The following is a 22,065-nucleotide window of genomic DNA, read 5'->3' as shown; positions in this document are numbered from 1 at the left end:
CAGCTTGACTTCAGGCTGTTGGTAGGGAAGGAGCTTTACCTATCCTTCTCCTTCCATTTTTATTTTCAGGTGAACTGCAGAATCTCATTACCCACAGCAGTGGCAGGGCTTTGAAGATTTCTGACCTAATTATCTCATTTGCACTGTGAGTAGCAGTAAAATCCATGTGCTGTCAGGGGGACTTTGCTGTTGTGGCAGCTACACAGACGTGGGAGAAACAGGCCTTGTGAAAGGGCTCGTGCAGAGGGTTTGCTTCTCATATTTCCAGTTGAACAGGTGCTGTAACAGGTCCTGTAAGACCTGGATGGGGTGAATGAGGTATAAGTGAGAAGTTCTGGACTCCATCTGAGGCCCTTCAAATGCCTTTTTTGGGTAATGTTTGTGAAGGTCCAGCTTAGAAGGGGCTGGACCATCATCTGTGGAGGGGCTGTTTTGTTGTGGCATGATGGGCAGTTAAAGAAGTGGTGGGTTAAATATAGCAGGTTTCAGTGATCTGTGAGAGCTGTGATAGAGCCAGGTATTTGCACATCATTTCTGAGACTCTCTTCAAGTCATGTGTCTCTATTAATGCCTGGATATAAGGAATCTTCTGCTGTTTGAGTGAAATGGATCAAAATATTAACTCTAGCTATTCCCACCCTGCAACTTTAGTGAAGTGTTGCTACATCTCTTGTGGGCAAGGAACTTGTGAGATAGACATGGTCTAAGTAACACTAAACTGTGTAGCAAGAAGGCAGGAAAAAGGAGTGTGGGAATATTTGGTGCCTTGATCATCAGTTGAAGGCAGAGGGATGAGAAAGATCTTTGATTATTAATATCTTTGATCTTGAAGATGATGAAAAATTCAGAAACATTAGAGTGTGCTCCATCCTGGTATAATTTGTTGTGCCTTTTTGGGTTGGTATCTGTGTGCTTCCTGTACTTCATGGAAACAGTACAAACCATGGCTAAAAGATCAGGGTGATAGTTTGTTTTCAGGTAGCTGTCCCTGATGGTCTGTAAGAGCTGTTTTCTCTGAACTCCTCTCTAAGCTGTTGTTAGAGTCATCTTCCAAGTTTCTGTGTGGTTGTGGCTCGGTGGAAGGCAGTGGATCAGTTCCTGTGGCAAAACTGGGACCTGTCACAAAAGCTTGGCAAAATGCTGATTCCCTCTGGCATTGCATGAGGGTCTGAGTGAACCCTCCCAGTACTGATGTGAAGCCAACCAGTCTCTCCAAGCCTACTGCTTATTCCTAGCAGCTCTCCCTGTGACTTGTGTAGCCAGACCACTGAGTAAAACGAGTGTGTAAAGTCAAGTAATCCTTGTACATCTTGAGTATTGTTTTCCCTTTCTGTAGTTCCAGATAGCAGCTGGGAGAAAGTTGGTTTGGAAAACAAAGCTGTTAGGGACTGTTTGTTTAGACACAAGGCAAAATGAAAGTGAAAAACATAATCTGTCTGTCCCCCCTCTGCCTCCCACCTTCTTTTTGTTTAAAATGTCCACATGCTATTTACTTTCAATAAACAAAAGATGTTTCTTATAAGCTGGTATTTACTAGTAGGGGTATGTGATTTGTTAGGAAACAGAAATCCCTGCTCGTGCCTATGTTTTCAAACTGGAGCAAGAGTTCATAATTTTATAGACCTTTCAAGAACAGATTTTCTAAAGCAAACAGTGAGGAACTGTTAAATTACAGCCATGTAAAAAAACCAGTGTAATAATGTGATTGCTCAGTAGTAATGGCTTTATTATTCTGTAACAAATAGGAGTGGTTTGGGCTGCTGGGAGATAATATGGCTTTTCTGAGATAGCTTTGGAGCTGGTTCAGAAGAGAAGCCCATTTTAGATTCTTCTTTTCCTCATGTTAAGGAGATAAGGAGTGTATGGGTATTCCCTTACCCCTGCTTTCTTCAAGGATTGGGGAAGGTGCAGCTTCCAGGAAAGCAATTCAGAGTTTCTCTCTAGAGCCTGAGAGCCACTGGAGTTTCACATTGCCCCTCTGAGTTAGACAGAGTGTCAGTCCACCAGCATTTGCTTGGGGTGTCTTTGTGATTTGTTTTCTCTTTAGAGGGAGTGGGAGAGCGATCATTCTCCCCAGAATGTGGATGATGGGGGCTGTGTCTGTGCCTCTCCTCAGCCCCTTCTGAGGTCACAAGCCCTGCAGGACTCCCAGGCAGTGCAGTGTTCAGACCAGGGGCTTTGGGAATGAGCTGCTGTGGGTGTTGCTGAATTCTTCAAACCTCTGAGCATGAGCAGAAATGTCCTGCCACCGTCATGTCTGGATCCTGTCTGTACCTCATCTACTTGCTTCTCGCATGAATCTTGAGCAAGTTGGGGTGCCGGATGCCTGGCCTTGCCTCTGTGTTCCATGAGTCTGTCACCTGGGGATGTTGATGAGGATGCAAATGGCTGTTGGAGGACGGTCTGTGCTCCCTCGTGCAGCTCTGCCAGCTGTGGCTGTGTCAGTCACTTTGTCACTGCAGGTAGCAAGTGCAAGGCACAAGAGGCTGGGTGGTCTGAGCTGGAGCTCCTGCTTTCTCCAGCCTTGCAGTTCCCGTGTGTGTGAGGATGCCTGCCTGGAGCCTGGGTGGGATCCCTGACAGATGCATGCATGGTGTCCTGGCCCTCCTCCAGCTCCCAGTCATTGCAGTGACCTCTGCTGAGACACGTGTGTTGAAAGGGACCCATCTCCTCTGTTTATTCTTTTCTTTCTCCTGGTTCTCAACTTCTGCCTGGTATATTAGGCTTATTTCTGGCTGCTTTGCACGTGTGCCTGCTGGAAAACCTTGTAGCAGTTTAGTTGGGCTCTTGGAAGAAATTATCTGTGCAAAGAGAGCCGTGGCTTATAATGAAATAGCTTTACAGTGACATAGTTTTAGTGCTGCAGTGTGTCTCTGCTGGTTTTCAGGTTATTCCTGGACTAAAAATATGGCTCATTAAGACTTCTGGAACAGGATGTAACCATATTTTAAAGATATTCCTCTGTGTTATTACAAAGTGATTTAACTGATACTGTATTTGGAGACCTACTTTGTAGGATCCTTTATCTGAAGAGGAAGTTGAGGAGAGAATTAAGTGTGTGTGTGTGTGTTTCTGATGGTGAGGATGTGGTGTTGGCATGGAAGGCTGGGAGCTGCACTGGTGCCTGGTGCTGACTGATCAAAGCCACTGGACCAGTTACTCCCATTTCTGGTCTTCCCTGCCCTCAGACAACAAGAGAGTTAGAACTGCGTGGAAAAGAGTTTAAGGACCTATTTCATTTGAAGCTGGATGCACTTGAGATGTGTTGAACAAATGGACAGTAGCCTTTCTTCTCCCTGGGGACAGCTTTTACATGGATGGGAAGCTACAGATGGGGCCCAAGGCAGAAATGCAAATAGGCAGGGCTGTGATACGAAGCATTTGGCAGCATCACAGGCTTAAAAGCTTCGTCCCCACGGCTGCTTGATCCTGCTTTCTCAGTTGTGCTGACACAGCTGGTTGTGGGCTGTACTGTGAACTGTGCGAGTGGAGCTTTGACCTCAAAACTGTGGGATTAGGGCCTTTGCTGCTGGCACCGTGAAGCTGGCCCAGCCCGGGCCATTCCAGAGCCGCTGTTGAGAAGCCCTCAGAGATGTACTCGCTGTGGTTACAGCTTTGCAGAGAGGAGCAGCAGCGAGCACAAACAGCTAATTAGTTTTTATAACCCTCTTTTGTTTGCTTTTGAAGACACGAGTCCTTCGAGTCGTTGGTTTGCTTGCCTGGCTCCCGTTCAGTGTGGTGACAATGTCAGCGCGGCTGTGCGGAGCTCAGGTTACACGGGGAGAGTTCAGACAGGTTTGGTTTCAGTACAGGTCTTGTCCCTGAGCTGTTCCAGCACTTTCCTGACAGGAGGCAATCGGTGTCAGAACAGGTTTGGCCCTGAGACTGTGAAAAAAAAAAAATGGGTTTGAGGGGCAGGTCTCCCCCATTAATGAGTTCAGGGGGCTGAACTGTTTTTTGTAGATTAAAAGGTCAGATCTGTTGCCTGGGTTATGTAGAAAGGTTTTGTTCTGGAACAGCCTGCTCCTGGTGAGCTCCTGTCTCTGCTGAGCTGCCAGGTACTACTCTAAACAGTGTTTTTCCTACATTTTCCTCATCAGTGACTGTTGGATAGGTCACTTTTTCCTAAATATTTCACTGTTGGGTGTTGAAGAATTTACTTTTTAGGTATGCTCATTTAAGGCTGTGAAGTTTTGAGTTCATATCAGCAACTTAGACAGCTTTAAACCCCCCTGGTTTTAAGCCTGCCCTACTTGGAGTTTGGTTTTAATCACAAGTTTTAACAAATTGAGTCTATTGAAAACATTCTCAGTGAAACACCCTCATTTTTTTTTTTTCTCAGAAGCCGTTAGCTGTCTTCAAGAAACAATATTTTAATTGAAGCCATGATAAAAGCAGAGCGGCAGTGGTTGTTGTAAAGCTTAATTTATTAAACAGCCTTGTTTTTAATGCAAAAAAAAATCTGTAAAGAAAAAAAAAAGCTATGCGCTTTAAAACTGTCAAAATAAAACCTACAACTTTGAAGTCTTAAAATACTTTGGGAAATGCTGAATGTTTTTGACTGGTTATATGGAACAGCTGAACTGACTTAACTGGAACAAAATTAGAGGAACAAAGAGGTTTTGTTTCCAGAGTGTATTCTTTGCCCTTTGACAGCGCTGTCTGGCTCACACTCTGAGTTGGATACACGGAGCAGGTCGCTGTCAGCTTTCCCCTGCTTTGGTTAGACTTTCCACACAGACAACCCCACTGGAACAACAGTAATATGCTTATAAAAGAGCAAAAATTACAGGAAGATTCAGGGGCAAGAGCAGAATCTGAACCTGCCATAACTGTTGGGTTGGTTTTTTTGAAGGAGTCTGAGTCTCATATTGATGGAGCCACAATTCAGTGCTGAATTTGGGGGTACCTCGGGCTAGCAGGGCTTTTCCTGGCTGGTAATTGATGTTGCATTCCATATAACTGGACCTTCTCAGCATGGTCTTGAAGTAAGAGACTTGTTTTCCATGGAAGATGATCTGAAAGTCTGCCAGTGAACTCTTCCCGTGTATCCAGCAGCTTCCATCACTAAAAGAGTGAGAGACTGTCTGTGCACAGGGAATATCCCTGGCTTGGTACTGGCACTCTGGCTCTGGGAGGTGCTCATGTGCTCTGTTCTTCTGTCATTCCAGGCTATTTGCCTGAAAACAGCCTCTCTGAAAAGCCTGTCTTCTGTTAAGGAAGGGCAGACAGCAGGATGACATGAGCAGCTGAGAAACAGGGCTCTTGTTTCCATGCAAATATCCTATAAAGAACAAAAGAGGGAAAGAAGAGTGTTCAGAGATGGGGTCTGCCAGCAAAAAGGCTCCAGAGTTGTTTTCCATGAGTAGCATCAAGTCCATGTGAATGTAATTTTTACACTGTTGTTGCTGTGGGTCTCATGGGTGAGTCACAGATGCTGCTTTTGTTTTGGGCTTCTCAAGGGCTAAATCCTCCTCTCTGTGGGAATTTTGCTGCTGAATTTGCTACCAGAGAATTAGGGCTTTTAGGATCTGGTGCTGAAATGAGTTACCTCTTGTTCCTGAATCTCAGCTTGTACAGGAGATAGGATGTGGATGAACTCAAGAGATGCCTTGTGTGCCTCTGGGTGTACCACTGTCTCTGGCTCTGAGGATGCCGAGGGCACATTTCACTGGCTGTGGGACTGCACTGTGGTTTCTTTCCCAGTGCATGGGAGAGTGCTTCCTTCCCTTTCCGTGGCTAAGACCACTAGGAAAACAATGTTGTGAGCAGCAGCCTCGCTGGAGTTGACTTTGAAGGTCTTGGGGAGGAGTTAGGACTGGAGATAGAGACAGCCCTGTGATGTGCTTGAATTGATGTGTCAACGGCAAAGAGCTCTCGGGGACTTGCTGCCATTCACTGCAGCAGGAGCTGGGCTGGTTTAAGCCTTGGCTGCTCAGTGCTGCCTCTAGTAGAGGAACCAGATTGATAATAAAGGCAACAGGAATAAATGTACATCTGCCTCTTCTGTCACTGCCCCCAGAAAGGCAGAAACCTCCCTTCATCAGAATTCACGTCCTTTTCACCTACGGGTATCAAGTTGAGTTGCAAGCCAATTCAATGCTGGAGCAGATGCACACTGAATTTAGTAGCTTGCTTAGAAATAAGTATTAGCAAGATGTCAGAGAGGTTAGGCTCATTATGAGATCTCATTAATTCTGTGAAATACCCTGTAGAGAATATATTAATATTCTTATTCTGTTGACATATATTAACATATATAATAGTTGTATAATTGTTACTAATAATTGTGATATTAATAAGCTTCTACTTGTAGACAAGTCAAAATGGATATTCAGAAGTCCCTGTAGGTACTTCTAACTCACAGTTGGACAGAGGTGCTGGTGCCTACAGTGTGGTGAGAAGTTCCTCTACCTGCTCCTGTGTGTTAGCCTGGAGGCCAGGTTTCACAGGTATGGTTGCTGTCTGTGCTGCTTGATTGGATCAAGCAGTTTGTGTCAGGAAGTTCCTATACTCTTGGCTGGAAATCACCATTCCTTACCCTGGAATTTGCTGCTGCTCAACAGAAGCACCTGGATTGGATGTGCCTGCTCCTGTTCCATTGCAGTGGTGCAAAAGTCACCTTCAGCCTAAAACATTGGTTTGCAGAAGCCCATTCTGCTTTGCCTTTGCTCTCTCTGCTTTGCAAAGAGATCACTGTCAGTGACTCTCATCCAGGGGTCTCCTTTCTTACCAACTCCAGGCTTTTCAGATCCCTACCTTAGATGAGATAAAGGTCTTGGTTGTGTGTGTTATGTGTGCATAGTTGCCACCCTACTAGGCCAAATCTTGCCATTAGTTCTAACCAAAAGCCAGAGGGTGCCCTGATTTTAAATCATTAAAAGAAAAGACACATGGATCTTGAAAGGTTCTGGATTAAAATGTGTTCTTCTGTTTTCTTAAATGTAAGACCTGCTAACAAGCATATGGAGACCCACAGCGATTACAATTCAAAGCTTGGTTCAAAGGGTGAAGCTCTTCTTGATTTATTGGAGAACATTACTCTGTGGCATATCTGAAAGCCAGATACAGGGTGACAAACCAGCAGGATTATGGCAAAGCAGTAATATTCAGGATTGTCCAAAGGAAGATTAACTTTTCTAGCCAGCTTTTACTGATGCAAATTGCCACCCACTGTGTTGCAATAAAGAGCAGAAATAACTAAATATGAAATGCTGACTTGTAAAGGGGAGTCATCTGAAGTGCTTTGTGTTGCAAGATTTCATGAGACAGGTTTTGAAATGTTCTGCTGCATTTACCTTTCAGAGAGGCCAGTTGTGCCAGCTGGCAGGTGCTCTCGGCAGTGCATCATCCTGGAGCTGTTTGGGGTGGAGCCTGAGTGCTGGAACATCCCGTCCAGCTCACAGGGGTCAAAACAGGATTGTTCCCACTAGAGCCTTTTTTTTTTTTTTTTTTTCATAATTTTTAAAAGGCTTTGTCCAGTACAGGTATAAAAGTCTCCAGCTTGGTTTCAGTCTCTTTTTTTCTGGGCAGCAGTTCCAAATCACTCCCTTCCCTGGCAGGGGGATGGCTCTCTAAAAGTACATCTTAGGGTTCTGGTCTTTAGGATCAATGCAAGTTGTGTTCAGTGAAGGTCTCTTTCATTAAGTTCCTATTATACAATATAAAGGACATTTTTCTTCCTAGTGTGACCCCATTGCTCTGTGTTGTAGGTAGCTTGCATCCTGGTGCCCAGTGTTACAGTTCCTGTTTCCTTTATGGATTGCTCTTTCCATTGCTCCCATTGTTAATCCTTACCTGCTTTGGGTTTTTGTGATATTTGGATCTTTCTTTTTTTTTTTTTTTTTTTTTTTTTTTTTCAGCCTGCATTAAAGTTATGTGTTCTTACAGCAGACATCTTGGGGTTGATTTTCTTTTGGTGTTTGTGAAGCATCCAGTACAGTTTTGCAAGACCACCCTGAGCTAACCACTATAGCCTGTAGACCTTGCCCTGCTAAAGCTTAGAGGTTATGATTTCCCTGAGTTTTGCCAAGACCCTACTGGGCTGAGTCCAAAAGGTGGGTTCAGACAGCACCCAGCTTCCCTAGAACTTTGTTTCCAGCTTCAATCCTTGTGTTCTCTCCCCTCAGTCTAATTAAACCCCTCTGTAACGAATGCTGTGAAGCCAGCTGCCATGCTTTGGCAGGTAGCAAGCATAGGGCAGCGAAACCTCTAGCTAATCCATCCATGCTATGAAGTCATAAGAATCTTGTTAATTTTTAAAAAGCCCTTGATGCCCACTAATCCAAATCAATTTTAATTTCTTTCTTAAAGTCGTGCTTCCATTTAAGCTTCAGCTAAGAATTACAGCTAATTTGTTCGATTTTATAACAGTATAATTGAAAAAGTGATTTTAATGTCCTGGCAACCATATTCCCTTTCTTTGGTTGTTAATGAAAGAATCCATTAAAGTTAAATGATTTGGGCACAGATTCAAGTTGAATCGCCTGAATATTCTAGGGGAGTGTTTCTGACCATCTGCTGCTCTGTCATTGGCGTTTGTGTTGTAAATGGGACCGAGAGAAGGACTTCACAGGTCTTGTTCAAATCATTAAGCGTAAAATATCATTTTAATTTTCTGATCTCAGTGTAAACAGTGGAAATACTCAGGAGAGTTGGGACTGCTCTGGTCTGTGGGATCCTGTGCTCATAAATATCAGTGCTGAGCAGTGCTCCCAAATCTTTCCAGGGGATCTTGTGGCTGTTTGTATTGATTACAGTACATCATTCAGCAGCAGGTTGTAAGTTCCTTCTAATGACAGGCAAGACAACTGGAAGTGGAACCTGTGAAGGGGAAAGCACACGTGATGGAGAAGTGTTTTTCCCTCCAGTCACACTCGCCGTTTCCGTCTGGCTGCAATCGGAGCGGTGCGTCCTAGGGAGGGTTGGTGAGCGTGAACAAACACAACTAATAAATTACAGCAGCTGCTACCACTCCTGCCTCCTTTGCAGAGAGCCAGGGTGGGAGAGGTGGGGCTCTGGGGCCGAGCTGGTGCTCCAAGCACAAGCCTTGTACACCCAAGCAGGGGCAGAGCCAAAGGGCTTGTGTCCTTTTCCTGTAACACACTCTTGATCTTTCTTTTGCTGCCGAGCTCTCTTGCTGTGCTTGGTGACATGCAACACCCCTGACATACTGGAAATGGACAGTGAACCAGGCCATGAAATTCACTGGAGGTGCCTTTGGCTCTCACTGGAGGTGGATGAGTCTTCAGGTGCACCATTAAAGCTAGAAGTGTGCCTGTTTTGCAGTGTGCAAAAAAAAAAAAGAAAATAAGATTACAGGTGGTGTGTTTATTTTGAAATTGTAAAGTGTAGCCCAAGTTTCTGGAGGTCTTTAAAATGAGGGAAAAGAAGAATGGGCATTCTCTGCTTGCTCCACAGCTTTACACTACATTTTGTGTGTAAAATTTTGAGTTACAAAGGCTAAAGAATTGTTTGGCAGGGAGGACAGGATGTATTATCTGGGAAGTTTGGCTGCTGGATTAAGACTTGGAGTGGGGACACTGTTTCATTCCTCTTAGACTTTTCCCAAGGTTTAGCATTGGGTATGCTGCCTTTGTTTTGTTTTTTATTTAAATACAGTAGGGTGGTGAGAATGTGACTGATAAAATATTCACTGTTGGAACTGAACATTTTTCAGTTTAACGTATTTATATTTGCATCTTTGGACTACGCAGAGCTGTTCACCCAGGGGAAAGAGCTACAAAATACTATTAAACTGTAGCCCACAGGTGAAGGATTTTTGTGTATTTATTTGGCAATGTTAGTTTCTGGTTAAGTGACTATTCTCAAGAGGGATGATACTGAAGCTTGTATCATACTGCATACTTTTATCTTTCTCATATATGAAAAGATGAAAGTGTATCCTAAAAGTATGCTGAGCTGAAACAGTTGAAGTGTAAAAATAGGTAATGTTGTAACAGGAAGTCTTCTTTCAGACTCTTCTGAAGTTAAAGATCTTCTGTGTCCTTTGCAGATAAGGTATATGTATGATGAAGTAAAATCAGGAACCTGTGCATCTCACAAAAGTAAAATAACTGGGTTTCCTTTCCAACATCAGTGAAAAATGCAGGAAGTCATTATGTGTTTAAACGGGTGTTGGTGAGATCATGCAAATCCAAGGCAGTCGTTTTAGTCTGCAAATCTCAAGCTTATTCAGTCCAGACCCTCGGCAGCACAATTACAGTCACTGCAGCAAATGGGCCTTCTGATGTTAACACCAGCAGATAACAAAAATAGCATTTAATAACTTTCATTAGAGTTAGTGTTTCTAGGGCTTTGGGGCTTTGCTCTTTCAAATAATTTACATAATTTGCAGGTACAAGCTGCTGTGCCAGACTGTCCCATCTGATTCTCTCTCTGATCAGAGCATATTAATGCACTTGTTTGATGGTCTGTTACCAATAATTACCTTGGATTGCATTAGGAGCATTTCCAGCATTGCAGCTGGTCTGTATTTTTCACTAAGTGTATTTCAGGGCCCAATTACAGGACTCTGATGTGTTATTGTTCCAGTGCGCTTGTTGAAGCTTGTAATTTTAATGTGCCTCCACACTGTAAATCTCTGAATGCAAACCCAGGGCTCTGTGCTGAGTTCCCCATGTATCCCATGCTCGCAGCAGATTCTGCAGGGATCATCTCAGCTGTTCCTCCTTGGCTTTTTAAGAAGGGAAGGATGAGGGCCATGCGATGGACATTGCCTTGGAGATGTTTGTAGAGCGAAGCCTGAGGTTTGGTGTTCTGTGTGCTGGGCGTGGAGTGGCTGGGAAAGGCAGAGGAACAGCTCAGTCCTCCCTGGATCAGGCAGTGTGGGGACCGTGGAGAGGCTTTCAGGGATTTTAGTGTTTAAGTCATTTTGGCACTTTGAGCATCCTTCAGTGCAAGGGAGGTTCACATTTATATTGCTCTGCATGGGGACACATCTCCCTCTTCCATTGTGAGACACCTTAGGGAGAAAAAGGCTGAGTTTAGCAAATCTGGATTTTGAAATTCTAGGCTTCCTCTGCCATCAGAAACCTTTCTGGGATCAAAGGGGGGAAATACAAAAGCTTAACCTTCGTGAAAATCAAGCAGTTTACTGTTTTAATTGCCATTGACAATTCAACACAATGAATAAATTTTTACTGCTATTGATTTGTTTCATCTTTGTGGACCATTTGTTGCAGGGGACACATCAGAATAATACACATCTCAATGAGAAGGAGGTTGAGCTAGAGAGCTGGTGTGGTGTTTGTTCCTATCTGTTAGGCATCATCTGTAGATACACATATTTGGGCAAATGTGATGCTTCTGTGTGGAAGCAGGAGAGCATTTAGTCCTTTCTAGAAATCAGTTGGTATTTTACTAGGTTGGAGTTTACAGGGCTGTGTGGGTTGGTGGCTTTCATGTTCTTGGGTGGGTGAAATGAACAGCTTCAGTTGACTTCAGCATATCTTCAAAAATATTTCCATGGAGACCTTTTCAACTGTTCTACTCCCTTGGTGTTTTTCTTGGTGTATGTTACATTTTTACACAAAGGTATTCAATTCCCCGTGTGAAGAAAATTAATTAAATCCCAGCCCAAACCAGCATATCTATTTACTGTAATTACAGCTTTAGATGATACCATCCTTCCCAGGTATGGCCCACAGCAATGCAGTGTTGCATGCATTTTAGATGGTTTTTTCATGCCATCCCTTCTCCTCTTTTGTTTTTGAACTGGGGATTTGGACAGGACAAAGGCCAGAGACTCATGCCCAGCATTGTTCTTTGGGGAGAGTTGCATGCTCCAACTTTCCCTGCCAGTGCTCATCCTGGCTCCGGATGTGTGCCAGGACTTGAGGAGCACCAGTGTGCCCCCAGGCCCAAGTTGAGGAGTGACCAGGACACTGTACACCATGGCTGCAGCTGGATCTGTGCAGGGTGTGAGGGGATTGCTCTTGGCATGGCCTCGTACCTGGCCCCTTGACGTGGGGACAATGTGACACTCTCCACATGCCGCCTCTTGCTGCCTGCAGTGCTGGGCTGGCACCCAGCTGCTCATGAAAGGCTGGGATCAGCTTAGTGACAGGGGATGATCTGAGAGTCCCTTGCTGCCAGCTGGATAAATATTCTTCTGCAACAGTGGGAGATGCTGCATTATTAAATAAACTATCCAGGTTGCTTATATGCAGAATTAGGATAAGGTTGGCTTCCCACTGGTGAGCACCGCTCGGCACTGGAACTGCTCTGCTGTGCCTGGATATCAAGTGTTAATAAAATGGTCTTTTCAACAGCTCTGGAGATTAGTTTTAGGAGCCTTCTGTTCCAGAGAGGCTTAATGGATGTTGAAGGTGTAACTTTCTTATTCCTGTTGCTGTTACAAGGTGGAAAGTTCCAGTAACATCTGGTAACTAAGTAGGGAATGTAGGGATCTTGACCCTTCTGTCTCACAGGCCTCCTTAAGGTTTAGTGGAAGAATGTTTTCTATTTTATTGTGCTGTGGGGAGGCTGAACAAGTGATGCACAAGGGGATTTAGGTGTCCAGCTCCTCTTTCAGCCTCTCATTCTGTAGAGATCATGGGAGTGGGGTGCTCCAAGCCCAGAGCTCCTCCAGTTCTGCTTTCAGTGCTGGTGTTGCTGAGCACCCAGCATGCAGACCTTGGTCCAGATTTCTTTCTGGGTCACCACTTGCCAAGTGCAATTGCCCTAAAAACAGACTGAGACCAAGCTATTGACTTGTAATTGTCAATGCATAAAGTTTCCAAGAAGAAAGAGAGCTTTGTGTTGCTTTAATGGGGACACACTGAAGTACAGTCACTCTTTGAATTAGACAATGGGAACGTAAAGATTTTCTACAGCTCTAAGAGCCTCTGAAGAGCATCGGCAGAAGGTTACATTAAGCAGAACAATGGCACAGTAGTTGGCTTGCTGAGAGGTAGGAAAACCCTTTGGAAGGAGTAACTTCACATTTCTTAAGTGCTGTTCGCTCCCAATTAAATAAGATTAATTGTGCTGTTGAGTTCCACGAGTTCAACATCCAAAATAAATACATAAATTAAGGCAGGCGACAGTGCAGAGGCTCAAATGCAGCTTGAATTCCTGCCACCTCCTGTGGGATGTGGAGGGGAGAGAGGAGCCCTTTCCTCTTACTGCCTGATATCCCACAGAACACACACGATGACCCAGCGCTCTGCTCTCCTCATCTGAGCCACTTTCTCACTCCTGGGAAGGTTTTCTTTGGCTGGATCTCTGCAAGGTGCACAAGCCAGTTTCAAAGTGCCAGATGTGTGTGGAATAGGAAATGTGCTGGCCAGGCTCCAGGCTGTGGGACCTGCAGCACAACAGCGGCTCCCCAGGAAAATCTCTGGCTGCCAAGAACTAGAAGTGATGTCAGCTCTGGAAGTGTGTCAGATTAGAAACCCTTGTACTTTGCTCTCTGTGAAGTATTAATCTCCCAAGGCCTGTGCTGTAATGGGTCCTGTCTGGCTTGGCTCAGCTCTCTTTGTTTTGGGCTGGGAGTGTTGGAGGGGTTTTACAGGAAGGCACTGGAGGCTGTCAGCGGTTTGGCTGCTTTGGGCTGGGTGTCCTTGAACTGCTCCCGGGGCCTCACTCAGCTATGCTCAAGATGAGCCTCCTTTGCCTTGAAATGAAGGTCTGAGCCTTGGAATGGTTGAGTGGGCTGGGGTTTGTAGGAGTGGTTGTGCCTTGGGATCTTTGTGTGTGCCTAAATGTCTTTGGCTTTCCCCAGCTGAATGAGTTTTTTGAATTCATGGAGATGTGCTGTCAGTCTTAAGGGCCTTACTCAGGGGTTGTAGATCAGGTGATTTCAGCTGTACTAGGAAAGAAACACAGATATGCCAGTGCACTGAATCCTTTTTTGGTTTATGCCTGAATGTTTTGTTTTCACAGTAATTACTAAACCACGACTCGTTCTCCTCCGCACAAAGCCATTTGTCTCCTGTTGAACAGTAACCTTTTATTTGCTCCTGCTGTGTAGCAGAGCTCAAGGACATGTTTACTTCTGATAGCCAAAATTTCACCAGAACAAGCATCTCCCTTGTCTAGGTTTTTCCACCTTGATTTAAGTGATTAAACCTCAGGGAAAGGATGGGAAATAGCCCTGTGTGCAAGGATACAAGTGGGGGTTTGTGCTGTTCTTAGCTGTGGAGTGGAAGCTCCCAGCTCTGCAGGCTTGGAGTATTGCATGTCCTGGATGTAAAAACACTGCTGTGAGGGTCTCACCTCTGCCCCAGTAATTGCATTGTCAGGAATCTGTCAGACCTTGCTGTGTTGCTCGCTCACACTTCACCTGCTTAGTTAGAGATTTGAAATTAAAACCCAACAGAATCTGTTCTTTTTCCCCTTTACTCAGTGGTACGTTGGGCTATTCCTGCCTCCCTTTGATGTTGGGGAGAGGAGATCATAGGAGTGGGGTTTGGCTGGACGCTGAGGTGTGCGACTGGGGAAGGGCTGTTGGCTGATTTAATGTGGATTTTCGGATGCCTGCCTTGGATCTGAACTCAGGCTGGCAGGGGCTGTGCTCCTGTGGAGGGCAGAGGACAGCTTTGTGCCTTGAAGATTTGACGACCTTTGTTCATTTGAAACACCCTGGTTTTTTATGCCACTCAACAGGAGACTTTTTAATTTACTTCACTGGGCCTGGATGCCAGAGGTGGATGGATGGCTGATGGAAGTGAGGAAATAGATGGGAGAAAAAGAACATTTTCTCCTGGGCTGTTTTTATGCACAATATAGCCTAGGGGTTAGCAACACAGGGGAGAGTGAAAAAACCCTGCAGAGCCTGGGTCAGAAAATATAATTTTCATGGGAACAAAATGCTTTTAACTTGCTACATCAAAGACCCTCCATTCCAGGGCATGCTCTGCGTTTGAATACATCTGCATTCCCCCAGAACTCTGTGTATGTGAATGCACAAGTGTGTCATGTGTATCTACATGTGAGTGTGTACTTGCACATACATTTATGATCTGAAAGCTGTTACTGCCCACTTTGGCATAGCTCAGCAGCTGAAACTACTTTCCGGAGGAGTCAAAAATAAAAAGCTGTTTGGCTCCAAAGCACAGGTCTGTAGCTGGAGCACCTGCCTAGGACTGATGTGTGAAAAGCCCTTCTGGCTCCTGTCTTGGGAGCCCACCTTGACTACATTCATTACAAATCACCTCTGGCAGGTAAGAGGGTGGAGGTGAGCAGGAGGCTGCATGAGCATGTGGCTCTGACTTAACCAGAGTCCTATCCATTTCTGTCACTACAGGATGAAGAATGGAGGTTGGAAATAGTCAGCAGCTTCTGTAAGCACTTAACATTCCTGATTTCATTTGTCTTTGATCTCACTTGGACTAATTTTACTCTCTTCTGATCCCTTCCCTTGAAGGGGCTTTTATCTCATTGTCAGGCTTGCTAATTTAGTGCGGTGTTTTGAACCAGACCTCCTCCTACGTCATCCAGAGCCTGGAAGGTATTTTTTCCTTAATCAGGGACTGTTTATGCAGTTTTTTTAACATCTTGGGACAAAAGTCATATTGGAGCTTTTTGCAATGCCAGGTCTGCACTGTACTCTGGACCCTGCTGCTCAACCTCTGTATGTGCAAATAGCTTGTCACTAAAAACTTGAAATATTTTGGGGCCAAAAGGGCAGGAAGGAGGGATGCTGGATGATTTGGGCCAGGTCAGAGCAGTCTGGTGTTGGGTAGGAACTTCATTTGTCCAGCTGAGTCCTTTCCAGCAGGCTGTGTTAAATAACAAACAAGCAGGGGTGGTCGTACATGTTTGACCAACCAAGTAGAAGCTTGGATCCAGGTAGGTTTTGATTTTGGGAAAAAGAGCTGGGGGATTTACGGATATAGAAACATCACCACATGTTTTTGAAAAGCAAATATTTCTTCTGTGATGGAAAGTATGCTCTGTTCTTATTCTGCTAAAAGCAGGTTGAGTTGACTTTTTAAGGAATTGAAGTTTGAGAGGCTGATAATTGCTTCTGACTGTGGGAAGCTGCACTGCAGATCCAGTCTCTATTCCTGGCTGTCCCCTCACACTTCACCTTTGGAAGAGGAAGAGTATTTTCAGCAAAATGCCATTCTAATTGCTGTCTGAAGAAACTAGAAAACAGGATGGATACACAGGCTGTTTCCCCAAGTGATGAACAGGAGCTTCTAAAGATGACAAAATATAAAGAAAGGCAAAGAACGAAGACTTTACCCAACGAAGTTTCAAGTCTTTTGGAATAAGCTCTGCATCACACACCTCAGTCTTTGCCATAGCAGCCCTGCCTCCAGAGAAGTGGTGTGTACACACAGGCTGCCTGAGCCTCGGTGACATGCTGCTGGCAGCAGCTGCTACAGGGACATCCCTTCAGAGTCTGTGTCACTGCTTCTCCATGGATGAGGATTCAGGGATGGGGCTTCTCATGACAGCATCTGAGTGTGCCTCCTGTCCTGAGCTCAGCTGAGTTTTCTTCAGCTGTTAACCCTCTCCTGTGCTTGTCCATGTCACCTGCACAGGTGTTTGGTGTGCTAAATTTCTCACTACTTCATACAGTTTTTTGGTACCAGCTGTCTTGCAGGAAAGGCTTCCAGAGGCAGTGTCTTTCCAGTACATCTGGGGCAGCCTTTCAGCTTTGTGTTCACCTGCTTCTATCCTCCTGGGGAGCCACTGAGCTCTGTAGCTTGCTGTGATCCTCAAAGGACCAATCTGCCCTAGGAGACATGAGTGGGCAGAATTGCCCTACAGGTGGGCACTTGGTGACATTTACCTGGCCTGGACCTGCCAGGGCCACAGTTCCATTGTGGTGTGTACACACTGGAAGCTCAGGGATGTCTGCTGCTTCTGGCTGTCCTTTCTCCCTGCAGAGTGTGAGATATCAGCATGGTGGAAGCATCCATGCGGGAAAACCCTAAATCCAGGGACTTGCAGGTGGCTCTGTGTTGGCAGTGCCTGCTCCTTTGTCATGGAGTACAGTGCCTGGATGTGTGTGTGACATGAGCATCTCTGTATCCTCCTGGAATTTGTCTTTGAGGACTGGGAGATTGGCCCCTGGATGTCCTAGTGAAGGTGACAGAAGAGGGTCTGTTCTGTCCCATAACAATGGCAATCAACAGGCAGGGTTCTTGTGTGGCCTCCTCATCACTGAAGTGACACAGCTGGCCCAACACCAAGTTCTCAGTGGTTGTTGTACAACCCAGCAGTGATGACAAACCTGACAAGTTCCTGTCCCCATGGGCACTGAATTGGCCATGTGTGGGGACAGGGTTAGGCCCTTCCTTCCAGGGGCACCTGCAGTTTCCAGCACAAGCCTTGAAATAATTCCATCTCTCTGCATATGTAATTTTGCGTGTCATTGACCCTAATTGCATGCTTAACACACACTCTTTTAAAGTGCAGCCCTTTTATCAGCAGTAGGTAGTAGCAGGTTTAATAGGGTGTTTGAATTCCTATAAAATTAATCTGTAGCCTTCTGCGATAGGAGACGGGCAGGGAGCCATGTGGTTCATATCCAGTGTTGATAAACTTGTTATAGAGGCAGGAAACATTTCTGATTGGAGCAGTGACAAAATAATTTGGAGCAGAGCCATAAAAAGAGTGGATGGTGATGGTTTGAGCACAGCAGAGATTGAAATTGCTGGTGTGTGGAAGCAGCGTTGCCAGCTAACATTGACTTAGTGTCTCTGGAGAACTCTAACGGCAAATGCATTTTATTAATGGCAATATTCTTTTAGGAAATGCTGAGCATTGTTTCAGAGGTGGAGCCCCCTCGAGTACGTGGGTTTGGAAGTGGGCCAGACCGAGATCTGTTCAGCTGAGCTTGTTGCTGGTCACTGCTCTGGCCTCCGGCTGCAGCAGGAAGGTTGCCTAAGGGCATGTGCTGGGTACTGTCTGCTAACAATTGGAATATCCTTTTCTAGCAGGGAGAATGCATCCAATCCATTCTTGCTCTGAATTTACCTATATGGGATGGAATGCTCAGAGACATGTTTTAACCATTCTTTGATTGTCTTTCCTTTGAAATGTGTTTCCCAGAACATGAACATCAGTGGGAGTTGCTGCTTTCCCAGCTGGACTTGAGCTCTTACTGCCAGTAAGAGGGGGAACTGCTCTAACTAGGTTGTGGTCATTGGCATTGGAGTGTCACACTGGGCTTGGATACTTTTCCTTGCACTTAATTGTCTTGTGGGGGTTGATCAGCCTCAAAGGAGGCTCTGATGTGCAAGTGAGAAGGGGCAGCCATGGGAGGTTGGGGTCCTTGCTGCATCTTCTGTGCTTGCTTGCTCTTACTGTTACCACCTCCTCACCTTCTTCCAGCTGCTTTCTGCTTGAATCCAGCATGGAAGCAAGTGTGGACAACAGGGGTGGCTGCTGGGCCCATTGAGAATGGCAGAAATGGTACAGGTTGTACAGCCAGAAGGATGGGGCATGGAGAATGCAGTGCACAGGAGTCATGAGCTGTTCTGGTCACCCAGCAGGGCTGAACTTCACCTGGTACCTCCAGCCATGGGTCCTTTTCTGTGTAGAACTGGGATGTGATTAAATAAAGGAGAGTAACCCCCACTGCAACACTGTCTTTTCTTTGCAGGGAGGCTGTTGGAAGGGGATTCTCTGGAGCTGAGCTGTAGTGCTGGTCCTGCAAAGGTGATACTGGAGCCAAACCAAGTGGTGATTTTGGACTGTAACCTGACTCCTGTTGAGCAAGTGATCAATATCACATGGAAGAAGAATGGGTTTCCATTAGTGGAGCAGGAACATCTCCATGTGCTTCCAAATGGATCACTCTTCATCTCATCCCAGGCTGGGGCAAAGGACAGTAAATATCCTGAGAGGGCTGGTGCTGAGGGTAATTATTCCTGCGTGTCTCACACCTCCCTAGGGACTGTCACCAGTCAAACAGCTGCAGTCAGATTTTCAAGTAAGTGTTCTTGGGGTTTTGTTGATTTTCTTTCCTTCCCCTCCTGGTATTTATACAGAAATCTGCTTCCCCAGGAGCTTGAGATAAAGTGTCTGTGAAATAAATTATAATAATGATGTATAGGTGGGATTTGGGATAGTCCACAAATAAGCAGTGGTGTCTTCCTGTTATCCCATTGTCAACATCCTGTGTAACTCTCCCAGGTAAGTACCAGCAGCTATGGATTAAAACCAGGACCCTCCTCCCTCCAAAAGACAGTGCTTGTTTTTGCAGAGAAGTTCAGAGCCCTGAGTGCAGCACTATGTACTTGGAGAGGTGGCTGTGGGGGCATCTGGCTGTGGCAGCTTGTGAAGTGAATATCTCTTTGTCAGGAAGAGATGAAAGAAAGGGATCTTCAGGGCAGTTTTTGTTTGGATCAAGAAGGACACTCCAAGATCTGAACTGCTGAATCTCTGCACAAAGTTCAAGAATAGAATTCCTTTGTATTCAGGCTTGGCTCCTGGGGCTATTTTAAGTGAGTGCAAATAAATGATTCCTTGACCTGCCAAATAGGTGAGGCTCGAAAATAACACAAATACAGTAACACTTCTCTCTAGTACAGTGACTTGTGTAAATGTTGCTGAAAACAGCTGCACAGCACACCAGGGGAGTTGTGGAGGGGGTGAAGGTGCAGAGAGAATGTCCTGACACCCCCTTTATTTACACTGGGATGTTTTTAGGCTCTGGTAGCCCAGACAAGGCCATCCAGGTCTGGCCAAGTGAGTGTTTCAGTCTGTGAGCACTGTGCTGTAGAAACCAGAACTGCTGGTGAAGCTTTGCCAGATGAGGGGAAAAATCTTTGACCTTTGCAACACGTTCTCCTTTTCTGCTCAGAAAATGTTCAGCATGCAGTCAGGGATCCTGCACACAGGTATTGTTTGGGAGGAGGTGGAAGTCCTGGAGTAGAAAAGCTGTCATTAGCCAGCTGGATTTATTTAGCTGCTCCTGTCTCAATCCCAGACAGCCTGAATTAGGATATATTTATTCTCTTTTAGGGGTGACTTATGTTGAAGCGTGTGTCTCTTCCCCTGTGGTTATAGGCTGTGTCTCTTTCATGGTCCTGGGTTTATTGTTTGGTGTCTTATTAGTTATAACAGTGGAGACATCTTAAAATGGGGAGGCTGACTTAAATTGCCCTTCCCTCCTCCTGAATTTTTCCAGAGGAACGTACATGGATGATGCCTCTCTTCATTCCCTTCTGTGTTTCTCCCAGAAATGGGAAATTTCAGGTGAACTCTTTCCTTGTGTGTATTCATATGTCTCCTTTTATTACCATCTGCACAGGGAAAACGCTGCTTCCATGGCACACACATGCACCTGACATAACATATCCTTTGCTGAGCAGGGAGCAGCAAGAGAATTGATTAATGAAATGCATCTCTCACTTCGATTTGTTCCGAGGTTTGAGCAAAAGCACTTGCTCCATTAGCATTCAGCTGAGCAAGTGAGGATTGTAAAGGTTTTTTCATTTTTTCCCCTGCCACTGAATATGGTCTGTCCAAAGCTGGATGGAGTGGATGGACTTATTCTTTGTGCTTTCCTTGGGGACTGCTTATCAGGATGGAAGCAGTAGAAGAAAACCTGTTCAGCAGGTGGGATGTGTTATTCCTGCTATGAGCTTGTCCTTCTGACCTGCAGGTCCTTTCCTTCTCTGGGTCGGGGTTCCCATGCAGGCCTGTGGGGCTCTCTGTGCCACTGAGTCTTGCAGTAACATGTAGGAGCACTGGGTATTCACAGCACGTGCCTTGCTCAGGACTGGTTTGGTACTGTTGGTGTCATCTGCTGTGTTTCAGGCTTGTGGGAATTCACTTCTCCCCCTGCCAGCCCCAAGAGCAGCTCTGGCACCTCTGTGTAGGGGCTGCCAGCTTCCCAGTGGAGGGAGGGGATGCTCCAGGCAGCAGTGAGCTCAGAGGCCGGAGAAGACCTTTTGGAGCAGTCAGGCTAGAGTGGTGGAGGCTGAATGGTGTGTAAAGGCTGACAGTGTGATGACTTCCATCCTTCCACCGTGGTCCAGAAGTTCAGCTTGTTGGCATTTTGCTGGACAAGCATATGGATCATTGGCCAGTGTTCCCTGGCACCCGGTGTTCCACCAAAGGACCCATCCACACCTCATGGCAGCTGTGCCCATGGCAAATGGGGAGAAGCAAGGCTGTGAGGGCTCCTGTGTGAGGGTGTCTGTTAAACAAGGAGCTGCTCAGACTGATAAATTGGGTTTGCAGGTTTTCCTGAGCCCCATGTGCTCCCACATGGAAGCACCAGGGGCGTTATTGTACTTGTGGGAAGGTGTAGCTTTCTACCTGTTAATAACTACATTGATGAAGATTTGTTAAAGCTTTTAATTTAGTTTAAACATTTTGTGCAAGGGAGGTTGTAGAAAATGACAGTAATTGTGACTGTCAGCTGAAGACGTTTGCTGTGCCTGGAGGGAATGGGCCAGTGTCGTGTGGCTGCTGGTGTGAGCACAGGACAGGTTTGGAGTGTCCCTGCACCTGGAGCGACAGGCCACAGCAGGAATCAACAACAGGATCTCTCCTCATCCTCTCTCCACACGGACAGCGTGGCTTCTCTGTGGTGCCCTACGTGTCTGGGATTTGAGGAACAGCAGACTAGGATTTGTTCATACTTTAAGGATTTATTTTATAGATTTTATCCTATTTATTTTGTGAATTAGGGGCATAGGTGAGTGAAGACCAGGGATTCTAGACAGGGCCATGCTGGGCAGAAAAACTTCCTGCAGATGAATTCACAGGCTCTGGACCATCCGTGACTTTAGATGTGGCTTTAGATGCTGTTTTGGGTAGGTGGGGAGCTGGCTCCTGTGGAGAGCAGGAGCAATCGTGTGCTGCCATATGGCCCTGCAGACGAGCGCTGTGCTGGCTGTGCCTGTGCTGTGCCGGGGGGGCCGTGGCTAATTGCTCCCACGACTTTCTTTGCGTGCTCCCCTTCCACCCCCAGCCTGTTCAGAGCGGGGTGGCCTGGGTGGTGTATGTGATCTCGGTGGGGCTGATGTTGCCCCCACCTTGGAAATATCTCCTAATAATTGTAGAAGGTACAAGGAGGACGAGCACGCGGAGAGTCTGGGGGCAAAGCGCTGTGGGAGAGAGCAGCGA

The 22,065-nt window shown here is 45.8% G+C and overlaps 1 protein-coding gene across 3 annotated transcripts in view; it reads left to right on the top strand.

Moving 5' to 3' along the window:
* IGDCC4 (immunoglobulin superfamily DCC subclass member 4) overlaps nt 1-22,065 on the top strand; it is an 86,932-nt gene that overhangs the window by 11,344 nt on the left and 53,523 nt on the right. For all 3 annotated transcript variants that reach the window (XM_015639403.2, XM_015639402.2, XM_033516966.1), the window contains exon 2: nt 18,587-18,916. In XM_015639403.2, coding sequence (XP_015494889.1) covers nt 18,587-18,916 — 330 coding nt within the window. The remainder of the gene's footprint in view (nt 1-18,586; nt 18,917-22,065) is intronic.

Source organism: Parus major, chromosome 10 (assembly GCF_001522545.3).
Source record: "Parus major isolate Abel chromosome 10, Parus_major1.1, whole genome shotgun sequence".
In the NCBI taxonomy this organism is placed as follows: domain Eukaryota; kingdom Metazoa; phylum Chordata; class Aves; order Passeriformes; family Paridae; genus Parus; species Parus major.
This window is presented reverse-complemented; position numbering and strand designations above follow the sequence as displayed.